The following is a 16,744-nucleotide window of genomic DNA, read 5'->3' as shown; positions in this document are numbered from 1 at the left end:
AGTTACAGCGCTACGTACAGGCTCGGCATATGTACTGCAGCTTTTTCCAGCGGTATCCATAAATCTCTTAATTTTGACCTCAAAGTGCACCAGATTGATGCATTTAACTTCAATATAAAGAAAAACATCTTCTGTTGTAACAACAATAACATTATAAATAGTAACATAGCTGAACATGGTATTGTACATTTAGCTTTCAGTGTTACTGACCTGAGATGTTTTTATTACATGAATTAAGGTGACTGAGGCTTTTTAACATAGACTTTTCAGTGTCCCACATACCCACATACCGTTCACCATCCCCCACCCCCCTACTGTATGTTGATTTTTGACTTTGTTCGCCTACATGTAAATGGGTGGCATTTAGTATCTACCCCCCTCTGAGTGAATACCTGTTGTACCTGTCCGGGGCTAAGCCCATAGGACGATGCTCTGATGTCATCACCCTTGCACATTTGTCATATGTTTACAAAAAACGATGTTAACACTTTCTCGTTCTTAATATATGCTATATTTAGGGTCGATATGTGTTGAATTTACTTTAAAATAGCAGATCACTGTGACCGGATATAGTTTTTTCGGCTTAGTGAACGTGTGTCTCTTCCTCCGCGGCTCCTCCGTGCAGAGAGTTTGCAGCGGTGTGTGTCAGCAACGTGCAGTCAGGGGAGGCACGGATTGGCCGTCGGGAGAGTCGGGACTTATACATAGGCCAGCTGTGAGTTCTGGAGAATTTGTAATATTGCAACGTTGGCCTTAGGTGGGAGCAGAATTTCTGTATTTCTACTCACATTGTCTGAATAAATATATTGAACAACTAAGGGTTAATTTGCAGGATTGATTGCTTACTTAGCCCTATATCAGTATATAGCATGAATAATAATCACACATCACTCATATTTGTTATGAATAATCATTTATCATGTATTAAATAGTAAGTCGCTTTGGATAAAAGCGTCAGCTAAATGCAATTTATGAAAGACTCACTCAGGATTTTTTTACCAAGTGTTTTTATTGCTCTTGGGGCATTTAAAACAAGATTTTAACTTTAGTTTTTTATATAATATCTGCATTTTCTCTTGTGAAAAACTAAGTCTTAGTTTGGCCATAGTTATTTAATATATAAAGACTATATATTATTGAATTACAAGATTAGATATACTTCATTTGATCTAAAATATTGATGTGTTCAAATGCTCTTCTAAATAAAACTGAAAGTCCATGAAAAGTTGTCTTCCTGTTTTTGTGAAGGAAGCGCCATCTCCTGGTTAAATCCTAAAATTGAAAATCTGGCAACGCCCTCTTGGAAAATAGTGGGAGGGCTTAACATTCCCAGATACTGGTCTTTGGCAGGTCTTAGGCAGGTAACTGGCAGGTAGCAGGCAGGAAGCAGTAAGCTGGAGTCTGAAATAAGATGCTCCATCTGTATATAATAATACAATACGTACAACTCATGCTAATGTTGTAGTACTGGGATGATATATACTAATAGTACAATACGTACAACTCATGCTAATGTCGTAGTACTGAGATGATACTAATAGTACAATACAATACATACAACTCATGCTAATGTCATAGTACTGGGATGATATATACCAATAGTTCAATACATACAACTCATGCTAATGTCATAGTACTGGTATGATATATACTAATAGTACAATACGTACAACTCATGCTAATGTCATAGTACTGGTATGATATATACTAATAGTACAATACGTACAACTCATGCTAATGTCGTAGTACCGGGATGCTATATACTAATAGTACAATACATACAACTCATGCTAATGTCATAGTACTGGGACGATATATACTAATAGTACAATACAATACATACAACTCATGCTAATGTCGTAGTACTGCGGCACTCGCCATACGGCCGAATCACAACCGTGAGGATATATCCTTTACCAACCCCACTCTCACTCTCATATGCTGAAATATATTATTCATGTATTCAATTATATTTTCCTATAAATGTTATGTGTTCTGAGAGTTGATGGGTTGGGTTGACAGTGAGGGTTAGGGTGATGCTCAGCAGGGCCCAACAATCATAGTTCATCACAAAAAAGGTAAGTGGGGAGAGCCCTTCAGCAGATTTGTCATAACGTCATTTTATTTGTAAAAACTGTTGGCTGGTATCTTCATGCCAATGCATCGAAACCAAGTGATTTCCATTCGTTAATAACAAGTACTAAAATCTATTTAAATAGACTCTAGCATTAAGATGTCTTTAAACTAGTTGTTTGTGGTTGCTACGGCAACGTCATTTCCTGTAAAGTCCGCCATTTTGTCAGCGTCACTAGAGCTCCAGAGAGGCGGAGCTAGAGCTCCAAAGAGGCGGAGCTAGAGATTATGGCTCTTGACAGATGTGCTTCCAGGCTACATGAGACGTGGCAAAGGAGCTGTTCCTGTACACACACACACACACACACACACACACACACACACACACACACACACACACACACACACACACACACACACACACACACACACACACACACACACACACACACACACACACACACACACACACACACACACACACACACACACACACACACACACACACACACACACACACACACACACACACACACACACACACACACACACACACACACACACACACACACACACACACACACACACACTCTCAATGACTAAACGACTGAGACTCATGTTTCTTTTTCCCACTCACTTTATTAATTGTTTTTGGTTCCATTAGTAATAAAATCACAATAAAGGTACAACAGCGTGCTCTGAGGAGTTACATCTGATCTGATCCTCTTCCTGGGTAGTCATCCACATTTCAGTTCTCATTCACTTCCTGTTTCCCTTCTTTAACACTCAGGTAGCTTTCAGGCTGTGCACATTTACAAACAGACAGTATATTAAAGAAGAAATGATATATATATATATATATATATATATATATATATATATATATATACCAGTGCACATAGTAAAAGAACCCCTCTAAACCCTTCATTAGACACTTCTGTTATTTCACTAAGGTGTTACATTTCTAAATCTAATTGTTACATTTATAGATATAATTGCTCAATGACTGAATGGTATTCATACGTCACATCACTTGGTGAACTAACCCTAACCTTTCTGCGTATAGTAATAAAATCATCCTAATAAAACCCTTTTCTGATCACTTTTCTTCATCGGACACATATTAAGATGTTACATTTCTAAATATAATCCATGTATTACTAAATAAAGTAAAGTATGTTTGGCTCATAGTAATACAACCCTAGTAAAGGTACAACAGCGTGCAACAACCTCTCCATTGGGAATGACTTCAGTCTGATAATAATTCACTTCTTTAAAACTCACAACGTCTCAAGTTAAGACGTTTTGTGCTTCTTCGTGTTTTCATTTTTGATCTGCGCTTCATTTTATTCTTGGAAAAACAAATATATCAAATGAGCGTAGAGTTTGAGACCATGTTGCTGTGGATTGGGATCATTGTAAATAATACATCGATGTTTGGCTATACCGTCATTTGATCTGAGCAGTACTCGTATATGTCCTGATGTTGCCAGCAGTGACAGGTAATACGTCTCATCTAATCTGGGTCTAATGGCAGAGAGGTGATCTTTCACTGAATGACTTGTGTTGTGTAGGAGTTCCTCGTATCAGCTGATCCTGTGTGTTTCATTGGAGGGGATGTTGTTGCGTAATGCTGCTGTATGCTTCACTTCTATTATTCCCCTAAAGATGTTACATATCTCAATCTTATTATCATTGGACTAAATAAAGTAATGCATGTTTTGCTCATAGTAATACAATCATAATAAAAGTACAACAGCGTGCTCTGAGGAATTACATCTGATCTGATCCTCTTCCTGGGTAGTCATCCACATTTCAGTTCTCATTCACTTCCTGTTTCCCTTCTTTAACACTCAGGTAGCTTTCAGGCTGTGCACATTTACAAACAGACAGTATATTAAAGAAGAAATTATATATATATATATATATATATATATATATATATATATATACTAGTGCACATAGTAAAAGAACCCCTTTTGATTATTTCCCCCACATCATAAAGAAGTTCAAACTCAGAATAACTGGAGTCCTCAGGAATAATCTCAGATAATGTGCCGGCTCAGTTTCACAGCAACAAGACCTTCATTTCCACCGTCAGGAATCAGCTGAGAACACAGAGACACTGCTGAGTCATGGTTTATACTTTGCTGCTTTGTGTTCATCAAGGAACTCGTTAAACATCGTGTTAATCAAGGAACTCATTAAACATCGTGTTAATCAAGGAACTCGTTAAACATCGTGTTAATCAAGGAACTCGTTAAACATCGTGTTAATCAAGGAACTCTTTAAACATCGTGTTAATCAAGGAACTCGTTAAACATCGTGTTAATCAAGGAACTCTTTAAACATCGTGTTCATCAAGGAACTCGTTAAACATCGTGTTAATCAAGGAACACCACAGAGCTGCACACACACACACACACACACACACACACACACACACACACACACACACACACACACACACACACACACACACACACACACACACACACACACACACACACACACACACACACACACACACACACACACACACACACACACACACACACACACACACACACACACACACACACACACACACACACACACACACACACACACATCACACACACACACACACACACACACACACACACACACACACACACACACACACACACACACACACACACACACACACACACACACACACACACACACACACACCACACACACACACACACACACACACACACACACACACACACACACACACACACACACACACACACACACACACACACTCTTCAGCATTGTGAATGTTAAGCTGTGGTGCATTAAGGACCAGGAGGACCCTCACCTGTCTCTGATAGTGAAGGACACACTCTTGACCTCCGGCTGTTTGTAAAAGCAGGAGAAGTCGATCTTGAGTTGGTCTTGGCGCGTGATGACGCCGCCTGATGAGCGGTTGCTCGACACGATGGAGTTCTCGTAGACGGTCTGGCTGCCGTTCTTCTGCATTGTGAAAGAAAAAGTAATCAGTTCATTTGATCACAGCGCAAACATTACTCCCGAACATTTCCATCCAGACGGCCATATCTTTATCATCCAGTTCATGGATCACGTGTGTCCTTCTTTCATCAATAAAGGAAACTAGTGGGACATGTCCTCTACAGGACAACAGGAAGTGATGAGCCCTGTAATGGAAAGTGTGGCATTGAAGCTTTGATAAAGGGTTATCCTATAACGACTGGTTTCCTGAAGTGTGGAGAAGACTGATGTTCAGGATGACACTGCAGGAAACCTCCTGGCACTAAAGCACTTTTAGGACCTGTCAGTGTTTCTTGTTGCTCTGTTGTTTTTGTAAGGGTTACTCGCTGCAAGATAAACACGGGAAACAGTATTTTGTTACTTTCTATTACTTCCTAATGTTTTGTAAAAAGATAGTTCATTAAATGTGATCATTTTAAGAATACACTTTGTTGGACTGAACCAAAAGGGAACGGTTTAGAGTAGTGGTTATTTATAGGTCATTATGCTGTGATCTCACTGGTCCGGCCCACTGGAGATCACATGTGGCTGTATGTGGCCCCTGAACTAGAAAGAGGTTGACACCAGAACTGGTTTTAAGTTGTGAGGAAAGCACGCACCATGACCTCCGTCCCGCAGGTGTTGCTGCTGTCGAAGCTGAAGGTCACCAGGTGGCTCTGGGGGTCCATGTGGCCCTTGCAGCTGGGGTCTTTCAGGTGTAAGGTGGAGAAGTCGATGCCTTTGTCAGCCAGCAGACATCCAGCCAGAGTCACAGTGGCCGAGCCCTGCCTGCAGACCGGCGGCTCGCCTGCAAACACAGCAACACTTCAAGTTAACCGTTGTCAGGGAGAAGACGAGCTAAAATAACCAACTGATGGTTAGCTCCAAAAGTCCAAAGAAAGAAAAGTACATTCAGGGGCTGTGGTCAGGATGACCTATCATATAATGATATTAGATTTATGATATGAATAACTACTAATGTCTCTAGAGAAACATGTGATGCGTTCAGGAGCGCCTCTCTTCCAGCTCCGTACCTAAAGACTTGGTGGCTCTGTACTTGGAGGAGAACCCAGCCCGACAGAAGCAGCGAGACGACGACCAGATCTCTGCTCCACAGAACTCATGATCACTGCAGGGCTGCTGACAGAGAGGGGGGGGGGCTGCACACACACACACACACACACACACACACACACACACACACACACACACACACACACACACACACACACACACACACACACACACACACACACACACACACACACACACACACACACACACACACACACACACACACACACACACACACACACACACACACACACACACACACACACACACACACACACACACACACACACACACACACACACACACACACACACACACACACACACACACACACACACACACACACACACACACACACACTTAGTGGGCAGATCTCAGATAAGGATTCTAAAACTCATGATAGTATTAATAACAATTTATAATAATATATATTTAAAATATATTGATAAAAGTTATATATGTATTAACATCTATCTATACAGGAGATATCACACACACCGTAATACAACATCCAACATGAGGAGCCAACTATGACAGTTAGACGAGTTTAAAATATTTAAAATGAAATAAAAATAATTAATTTTACAAAATCTATGCTTTTATTAATTTTAATTTAATTTCCATTTTTTCCTTCATACACAGTTTTAAATAGTTATCATAATAATATCACTAATAACAATGATTATACAAACTATTACTAGGAATGAAGTAATAAACCTAGAATGAAGTGGAATCAAACACTGCACACTATCCATATTACATATATCCTGTATATGTGACCATACTCAGGCTACTATACAAACACAGGGACTTCCAGTTGTGTATTAAACCACAACGACTGTGAATATTCAAGTGAAAGAGGGTCTTACAGCAGCCAGAAGTTGACCTCCAGTCCTCCAGGGTCACGTTGGCTTCCAGGCTGCAGGCCTTGGCGTAAGCCTCCAAAAAGTGGCAGTCGACCCCATCCACTGACGGGTATCTGCACAGAGTGTGTGTGCAGGCGCTGATGTACGGCTCTGGGTCGGTGTGCTCGTGACAGGCGGAGAAGGGAGGCTGCCTCATGAGATTACAGCTGTTCAGAGGGAAGAGTTTTCCGTGTTACATTGGTTGATGTTGCAGAAACAACGCTGCTTATATGACATGACAAGACGAGGGTGTTCATGGCTCAGCTCTTACTGGTCGGTGGAGATGTTGCAGTTGATGGCGCTGTCGACTGAGTCCTGGTATTGAATCTCACAGCTAGAGGGAGACAAAGATCACATTACATCTGAACCCTAATCCACATTATGACAAATAGGTCATATCAGTCGGACTGAGCGGTACCCAGGGAGGCTGATAGAGGACTTCTCTGCAGTCGGGGTGGTGGTCCAGCTGGAGTTGGAGGGGCTGCCACACAAACCCTCTACAGCTTCAGGAAGTCCTGGTGGATGTGAGGGTAGAATTAAAGCTGTTATTCAGAAATAAATATGTAATATTCAGTCCAGATTGGAAGTACTGTTCTGTACCTGTCACATGTGCGCTGTTGCCATCAAAGAAGAGAGTCATGTTGGAGGACGGGAACTTAGCAGTGACTCCAGTCTGGTCCTTGGAGAGCTCCACGCCGTGCATCAGCTGAGCTGTGCTGCTGAGCACCAGGGCTTCACCACCAACCTACACACACACACACACACACACACACACACACACACACACACACACACACACACACACACACACACACACACACACACACACACACACACACACACACACACACACACACACACACACACACACACACACACACACACACACACACACACACACACACACACACACACACACACACACACACACACACACACACACACACACACACACACACACACACACACACACACACACACACACACACACACACACACACACACACACACACACACACACACACACACAGAGGTTTGTGATACACCACCACAAAGTAACTCCTAGCAGGAAATGATCAGCATTGCTTGAGCAAACACCCCCATAACTACAACGTGCTAACGTACCCGGACTCTTCCTCCTTGCTCCAGATACATGGTCACACCTGGCAGCGACAGGATCAGGTGGTCCAGAAGAGGAACATCTGTACGCCGGCGCTCCCTGAAAGCGGCCATGAGGTTGAAGCTGGCGCTGCCTTCAGGCTCCATCAGACTGTAGGCACAGCGATCCTGGACAGAGTGCACTGCTCCGTGGAAACCGATCACCGTGGAGCCCGTCACCGTGCACACCACCGGGGCCTTAGGAACCTCAGCGCACCTGATGGACATTCAATTCAACATTCAATTCAAAGGTTTCATTGTCATATGACATTCTTCTGACCTGAGCTCCTCCAACGATGCAACATATATAATAAAATTAAAAAATAAAAAGTAATGCAAAAAGTCTGTATTCATGTAAATGGAATATGATATTGCTGCATTGGAGCTGTGCTCTCGTTGCTCTTCTTCAGATCCAGGTTGAACTGTTCCCACTAGGATTCAGAGGCATTCACCGTTGCTTTAGTGACAGTCAGTAATTCACTGCTGACTGTCACTAAAGCAACAGATGCAGATTTCCCCAGTGATTCATATTTTGTTCAGTTTTAATGTACAATGTTTGACGTTAACTGCCAAACGTTTCCCTGTATCATATGGATGATGTTAGCATAGCCAGTCTGAAGAAGCAATAACCAGATTAAGAGCCAACAAACTAAATTAAACTTATTTAAAATATATAACACATGATATGAACATTAGATGGTTACAGCGTTTTAATTATTCACCATAAATGCTTTGTATGAGTACATGTTGCTATCATTGAGTCATTTTCCGTTTTCTACCGGCGCCCTTTCAATAGGATTTCACTTGTGATCTGATATGAAAACTTGTGTAGCCTACAGTATGTAGTGATCACACCTGAAAGCTGGTATGAAAACAACAGGAGAACGGGTCGTGCTGCTCCTCAAAACGGGCCGTGAGAGCGAACGTATCTCTACGGCTCTAGTGATCTGACCCAGCCTCCACACAGATCTGGTTCTTGGTTCCAGTTCAGCAGTGCTCTGGTTCCTAACACCAACCAGTTTTGCTCATGGAAACAATGAAAGGACTGGTGAGCTATCGGGCACTAGCTCTGAACTGACCCTGGAACTGCTTTGGTGGAAAGGGGTAATAGAAATAGGAACAGATTCATCAATAACTGCAATAATCCTCAGGTGGATAATATCCTCACTCTCTCATGGAGGGTTCGATCACATGGGACACTTTATTCAAATCAGTCAGACCTTTATTCCTGATATAAAGAGCACATATTTACGTGTTGTCCGCTTGGCAAACCTCCTCGGGCCCACATGCAGTGACATTAGAGACGACTGCAGACAGAGAACAGAGTTCAACAGAGCAGGGCTCTGCGCTGGGCCCTAAGTTGGGCATCTCTGAACCCGGCATTACAGCGCCACCTTGGAGGAGAATGGAGGTAATGATATTACACTTCAGTAACTACAGGCAGAATTTAAGATAGGGAAACAACAGACATGTTTTAATATCACATTTAACTTAGAGCAGGGGTCTCCAACCTTTCTTCATCTGAGAGCTACTTTCAAAAAATGAAAGTGGCCAAGAGCTACTTGTATCACATCGCTTACATTTATTCACATAGCCCTCATCAGTTGAATTAAGCTATACTTTTGTACACGTGTGAAATTGCAATACCTAAAGCTTATCACAAATCTTAACTTCACATCAAGGTCCAAGAAAACGAAGATTTCTCACATATTATTATGGCCCACATAATAAGTACATCACTGAACATTCACATAAATGTCCTTAATCACCACCTTACAAGCATGTCACTCTTTTGTTAGTGAGATGAATGGCACTGCATGGAGTCCACCATACAGGTGTATGCTGGACCCACTTAGGTTCACTCTAATAGAGTCATTTAAATGTTCATCAGTCAGTATTGTTCTGTATTTAGATTTCATTCATGTCAGAAAAAGCTGCTTCACAAAGGTATGTAGAACAGAACCAAATAAAGCAGACATTTTCAGTGCTGCTTGGTGAATGTTCTATAGTTTTCTGGGTCTACAAGGCTCCAGAAATGTTGTGAGTTTTGCTGAGACTTAAGCTGAACATTATTTTGGAGATCTCCACAGGATTGACACTGAACAGTTGTTCAGCCATCTTTTTCTTCTTCTTCTTCGTCTTGACATTAAATTATAAACCATAATAAATCAATTGTATAGGTCTAGCCTCCCTATATCTGTGTGTGAAAATGGTTCCATCCTCAAAAACAAAAAACGAATACTTCTGCAGTCTAGCTGCAGCTTCTAGCAACGGTCTTCTGTCAAAAAACACTTACATTCTCTGTCTTACTGTTACATAAATCCCATGAATGTATGAGATTAAGTTAGCTTCATCATATCTCAATCAGTGATTAAGTGAATAATAAAGTTTCTATCGGGTCACTATCAGCCTGTCACTCATTATTTTCAGGGAGGGGGCGGGGTTTGGAGGAACAGAGGAGACGGTGATCGCGGAAGCTTTCCTCCTGCCTTCACAAACTTTACACAAGTATTTATCAACTGAAAATAACAAGAGGACATTCATACTCTGCAATCCAAGACTTGATTACATCCACCAAAAACTTGACATGACGATAACGAGTGTTTTTCAAAAAACACAAATCCCTCCCTGTGTGTCTCTGAGCCGCAGCGACAGGGCCTGATTCAGAGCGGGTCATTCTGCTGTTGGTTCTGGACTGGTGCTGGTGGAGAAAGCAGACTGCTCCGTGTGTGTTGTCGCTGTGGTGCTGTCACGTCTGTTCCTTGATCTCTGCGTCACCGACCATTTGATATTCGTGTGACAGAAAAAATTCTAAAATAAAAAAACTTTATTGTCCACCCGCGGCCGAAAAATCAATAAGCAACCTTACGCTATCATCGATAATCGAGCGGCGAGCTACTGAAAAGCTGCCCGCGAGCTACCGGTAGCTCGCGATCGACGTGTTGGAGAGCCCTGACTTAGAGGATCCCTTTCTTTGGGAACCCCCAGACCAGCTTACCTGAGCCTCTGCATCCACTCAGGTCTCGATAAGTAGCTGCATCTGCAGGAGGCTCCCAGGTATCCATCACTGTGCCACCGACTGTTGTAGAAATGTTCTAGTAAAGGATTAAACAGAATGTATTTGTATGCATATTATTTATTTAACAGGGACATTGCACACTAAGAACCATTTCTGTAAATGTGCCAGAGTTAGCCAAGAGGCTCTTTTACAGCTGTAGTCCCTGGACAGATGTTTGAACCTTAAAAACACATTTAAAATAACAAGTAAATACAATCAGTGAAAACAAAGGTAACCTCAACACTGTACACATGAATGAAAGTGTTCTATAGATGCCACTTCTGATATATTTCCTCCGATGTTAGGACATGAAGTAACAGTGAGAGCAGTGGTGAGCTTCTTCATTATTCCAGATTGATATTTCTAATGAACTCCTTTGTCCACTTGAGGGCAGGAAGGAGCAGAACCACCAGCCCCTGGTGCTGTGAGTCCAGCCTGCCCCCGTTAGCTCTGCATGCTAGCAGCTACATGTGTCACTGATAAGAACTCTCTTTGTCTTCAGACACATGATGCTGAGTGACTTCTGCTTCCTGAAACTCTAAGGCTGTGGATGACATTATTTCTGACACCTATCTCTGTTTAGAAGTGAAAATAAGAAGAGAGTTTTCAAAGGAGAGGCTTAGAGGAGCAAACAGACTGCACTTGATCTTCTCCATTCACCTATCCATGCTGAACTGAAAGCTGGTTCTGTATTCATATGAATGATGTCTGATAGTGATACAAAGGAATAATGGATCACACACAGCCTCAGTTCTCATTTCTCAGGGTGGTTAGGGTACAGAAGTCTTCTCAGGGATCAGTTCTCATTCAGAGTGAGTGTGAGGAAGGCTGGAAGACAGCAGCTTTCTAACAGAAAGCATTTAGGATATGAGTTTCCCTGGCACACAGAAACAAACAGGACAACATTGCATTGGTATCGGGACCTGACAAATGGTAACTCTAAACATCGGTGAGGCTGAAGGGTTAGGGTTAGGTAACAGCCTCATGTCATACTTACGAAACTAGCAGAAAACGGACGGCCACCAAGAAGATATGTCCCGCAAACAGCTTGTAAACCATAATTGAAGAATTCCCAATCCATCTGAAAGCAGGAACAGAGAGAGAAATATTAGGAAATGCTTCCAACATTTTACAAATAAACTTACTGATTTGAAGTTGTCTTTGCCACAAAATGTCTTTGAAATGTTCATTTTGTACAAACAGCTGGACAGCCAGTCAGTGTGTAACAGGGATCGGATCAGGACTCACATTCTGTGTAGCACCAGTGAAGAACTTGAGATCAACGAGACCCTGTGCCTGGGTTTTGATGTTAACAAGAGAAGAGTGAGGGGGAAATGATCCAGGTTCTATACTGTAGTCCACTTTGTTTGAAGCCACCCCCTCGTTGGTCACCACACAGTCAATGTCGTCCTCAGATGGGTCATTTTTTAAACAAACTTCATTCCTATTGCCCATCTTCACCTGCAAAAACAAAAAAAGGAACTACAATATGAAGGCTTTCGCTCCAGAACAGCATCGTTTCATCTCCTCAAATGTCTGAGCTGCAAGGTGTGCTTTGAGCTACGGAGAAAAAGGATAGGATCAATTATGAGATCAAAACATTTCTCTCACTTTGGAAAAAAGCTTTCTACAAGCCACTGTCCAACAAGTCTTTATGTCTCCTTTCATACAGAGACACATGTGGAATCAAAGAGACGCGTCCAGCTGCTCCAAACCACTTCCTGTTGGCTCTAGTACTGATCTGTCCCCACTCCATTGAACTGATCTGATCAGTGCCTGACCCCATAGACCCCATAGACCCCATAGACCCCATAGACCCCATAGACCCCATAGACCGCATAGACCCCATAGACCCCAGAGACCCCATAGACCCCATAGACCCCATAGACCTCCATAGACCGCATAGACCCCATAGACCCCATAGAGCCCATAGAGCCCATAGAGCCCATAGACCCCATAGACCCCATAGACCCCATAGACCTCATAGACCTCATAGACCCCATAGAGCCCATAGACCTCATAGACCCCATAGACCCCATAGACCTCATAGACCCCATAGACCCCATAGACCCCATAGACCCCCATAAACCCCATAGACCCCATAGACCCCATAGACCCCAGAGGGAAATGTTACGCTCACTTTCCAGCTCCGGACCAGACTCACAGTGATGCATTCTGGGACCAAGCCTGTCTCAGTGCGTCTGATATTGAATAATATGAGGGGAAACTTTTATAATACCCAAAATAACAGCTGGCACAAAAAGCACACACTTTAAACTTTGTGTGTAATACTCAATTCATTCTCTGCCTTTAGCAACATGTCATTATTCATTTGCTCCCATATTTACAGGCTGACACGCTGAAAGGTAACAAACCGCTTACATCTATATATAAATAAGATCAAGACAAACACACTCGTGACTGATTCTGAGGACTGTGAGTTAGTACATATTAAACAGTGAGTTAGTACATATTAAACAGTGAGTTAGTACATATTAAACAGTGAGTTAGTACATATTAAACAGTGAGTTAGTACATATTAAACAGTGAGTTAGTACATATTAAACAGTGAGTTAGTACATATTAAACAGTGAGTTAGTACATATTAAACAGTGAGTTAGTACATATTAAACAGTGAGTTATAACATATTAAACAGTGAGTTAGTACATATTAAACAGTGAGTTAGTACATATTAAACAGTGAGTTAGTACATATTAAACTGTGAGTTAGTACATATTAAACAGTGAGTTAGTACATATTAAACAGTGAGTTAGTACATATTAAACAGTGAGTTATGTGTAATATCTGTAATATCTATACCTTATCTAAACCACAGATATACCTTTAATATGTGTAGTATGTGTAATATGTGTAGTATGTGTAGTACGTGTAGTACGTGTAGTACGTGTAATATGTGTAATATGTGTAGTATGTGTGTTTTGGCAGAGCCAGAGAAATCTAAATCTGGCTCCAGTCCAGCAGGTGGAGACAGGGAGCCTAGGGTCTGTGCTTCCACTGAGGAGGTGGCTCAAAGGAAGAGTGTGCCACTCCTAGTTAAGGAGCTTAATGCAACACACCTGGGAAGGCACACTCTCAGCAGAGAAGCAAACAATTCACTGGGAGAGGAGAAAGACTCAAGGATTCAACCAAAGACGCTGCTGGTGATATATTTTGTAAATGTATTTTTCTGTTGGAACCATGTTTTATTAAGATGAATTATTATTTCTAGTTTATGAAGTTAAGCTAAAACATAAAATGCTGGATTATAATTTACTTTGTTGAGATGCAATTATTTTTGTTTAAGTGTTAAGTTTAATTATAACTTGAGATGAAGTGAATGAAAGTATGTTTTGTGTTTAAGGTTTTCAACCTGAATGAAGCATCAGAAGGCTATCAAGAGGCTAAATGAAGCAGAAATAATTCTGCAATAACTCAAAATAAAGAGGAATGATGCAAATCTGAGTTGTCCCATGTGTCCTTTTGGAGGGAATCGGGCCATTTTCAAGTTTAGGCAGGAGTCAATCAGGAAGACAAGATCATAACTTGACAATGTGTAGTACGTGTAGTACGTGTAGTATGTGTAATAATACCAGTCATCAGCAGTCAGTGTGTGTGCTGGATGATCACAGGAAACACAGGCAGGGGTTCATTGTACTCACGTGTAACCATGTGTATGTTTTTCCATAGAAAGTGATGGGAACGTCGCTGATGTTGATGTTTCCACCAGGAGCATTCAGAGTACCTCTCTGAGAGGCAGAGAGCTCCATCTGGCTGGCAGCAACTGCAGGAGTTCCAGGAGAAACACATCCATCAAGAACAACCTGAACACTCATCGTTCCCTGAAGTCTCTCCTCTGACTTGAAGTGACACTCATCAGTGCAATGAGTGAATAATGATATACTTATGTATTCTGTAAAGCATGTGCTCCTTCAGGGTGAATGTATACAGGGTATCTGGGTTCTGTTTCATTCATAAATACAAGTGGTTGAAGGCTAACCCCCTCATTAACTGAAGCCATCAACATGTTGAATAAGAGCTACCCGTTCACATTTATATTGATTTCATGGATGAGCTCATGTTTTAAAAGTCTATCATTCAAACATTATCTTGTTTTATTTGCACAAAGAAGACAGTAGAGTAGTGCGGGGCTATTACACACTCGCAGTGACTCTATGCACAGAGGACTTGACTTTGAAATGCATTCATAATGCCTTTCAAACACATGTTGTTTGTCACAGTGAAGCCTGCGATGCTGCTTACCTGCCAGCAGGAGGAGCAGCTTCATGACTCTGCACAGAGGAAGAGGCACAAACACTGGGTTAACGCACGATAACACACATTAACAGCGTACACAATGAAGGGTCCTCGGCAGGAAGTGGTTCATACACTTCCTGAAGATTCAAAACAATGTTCTCTAAACCCGTCAAATGCTCCCTGACTGATTCCCTGATGTCACCAGTTTAGTGATGCAAAGAGGCTGTGAGCAAAACTGAGACATTGATATAAGAAGACGTACTGGTGGTTTTTAACTGAACACATATCTGGAAATCATTTCCCTCAGCTTCACTATTGTCATCCAATGAACACACTTTCACACGTTATGTAAAGAACGGGCCAACTCTGTCAGGGGCAGCACTGTGCACGAGTAACTTCAGGAGTAATGCCAATTCCACCGTGATGTGTAGATGTAACTTTCTTTCTGTGTCGTTAGCGTTAATAGTTATACAATCAGTGTGTTTCTGTTTCAATGCTTTACAAATGCACACACTTGTTACAAGAGCACACCATATTTATATCCTATTGATAATGCTCTCAAAGTGCTTCAGATGAATGAACACTTTTAGATTTATAAAATATAACAATCCACAAGTGATGTGTGACATGTTTCAGAGAGTTAGGCTGAAACCTTTAATCATGTATTCACAATAATCATATGGAGGTACCTACTTAAATCATTGTCTTACTCCTGCATGACATGTTTAAAGTGCATTTTGTTCACTTATTGAACCTAGCAATAAAGCCAACTGTTTGGTATATGTTCAAGGTCTCCTGTTATACTATTTTTAGGCATATATTATAGGTTTCAGAGATATAAAAAACATGTCTCTGAAGTGCTTTGCTCCAAAGCCCAAACAGATCATTGCAGCCTCATCCCCCTCTATTTCAGGCCTGTGACTAAAGAGCTGATTCTGGGTCAGTAGCTTCCAACGTACCTGAGCTGCTGCTGGCCACGCCCCTTTGTGAGTCTCCTGACACACGGGGACACATATTTATGTATGAAAGCACGATAGGTGACCTTTAAGTTAATGCAATGAATGTTTTTTTACAACTTAAAAGTGTTGTGTTAGTACTTAATAAACAAGTTGTCCCTACTCACCATACTAACTTACCTTAGTTATTGTGAGGCAATGAGTTTACGTACTTTTTTAAAGTTACCACAACTTACTAAGTTTTACT

General features: G+C 41.5%; 1 protein-coding gene across 2 annotated transcripts; it reads right to left on the bottom strand.

Annotated features, from left to right (window-relative positions):
- Nucleotides 1–4,882: 4,882 nt before the first annotated feature.
- LOC117487619 (IgGFc-binding protein-like) lies at nt 4,883–15,587 on the bottom strand. Of its 2 annotated transcripts, XM_034136236.1 has the most exons (14): nt 15,548–15,587; nt 14,947–15,068; nt 12,535–12,747; nt 12,284–12,367; nt 11,227–11,323; nt 9,481–9,622; nt 8,196–8,445; nt 7,671–7,815; nt 7,489–7,585; nt 7,342–7,404; nt 7,035–7,237; nt 6,126–6,251; nt 5,712–5,899; nt 4,884–5,076 (listed from the first exon to the last, which is right to left on the bottom strand). In XM_034136236.1, exons 1-14 carry the CDS (start codon nt 15,570–15,572, stop codon nt 4,918–4,920), a joined length of 1,914 nt encoding a protein of 637 aa, XP_033992127.1. In that variant the 5' UTR covers nt 15,573–15,587; the 3' UTR covers nt 4,884–4,917. The 2 variants fall into 2 exon arrangements, with proteins under 2 accessions (XP_033992126.1, XP_033992127.1); XM_034136235.1 differs by lacking the exon at nt 15,548–15,587 and having other exon boundaries at nt 4,883–5,076; nt 14,947–15,147.
- Nucleotides 15,588–16,744: the final 1,157 nt, after the last annotated feature.

Source organism: Trematomus bernacchii, unplaced genomic scaffold, assembly GCF_902827165.1.
Source record: "Trematomus bernacchii unplaced genomic scaffold, fTreBer1.1, whole genome shotgun sequence".
Taxonomy (NCBI): domain Eukaryota; kingdom Metazoa; phylum Chordata; class Actinopteri; order Perciformes; family Nototheniidae; genus Trematomus; species Trematomus bernacchii.
This window is presented reverse-complemented; position numbering and strand designations above follow the sequence as displayed.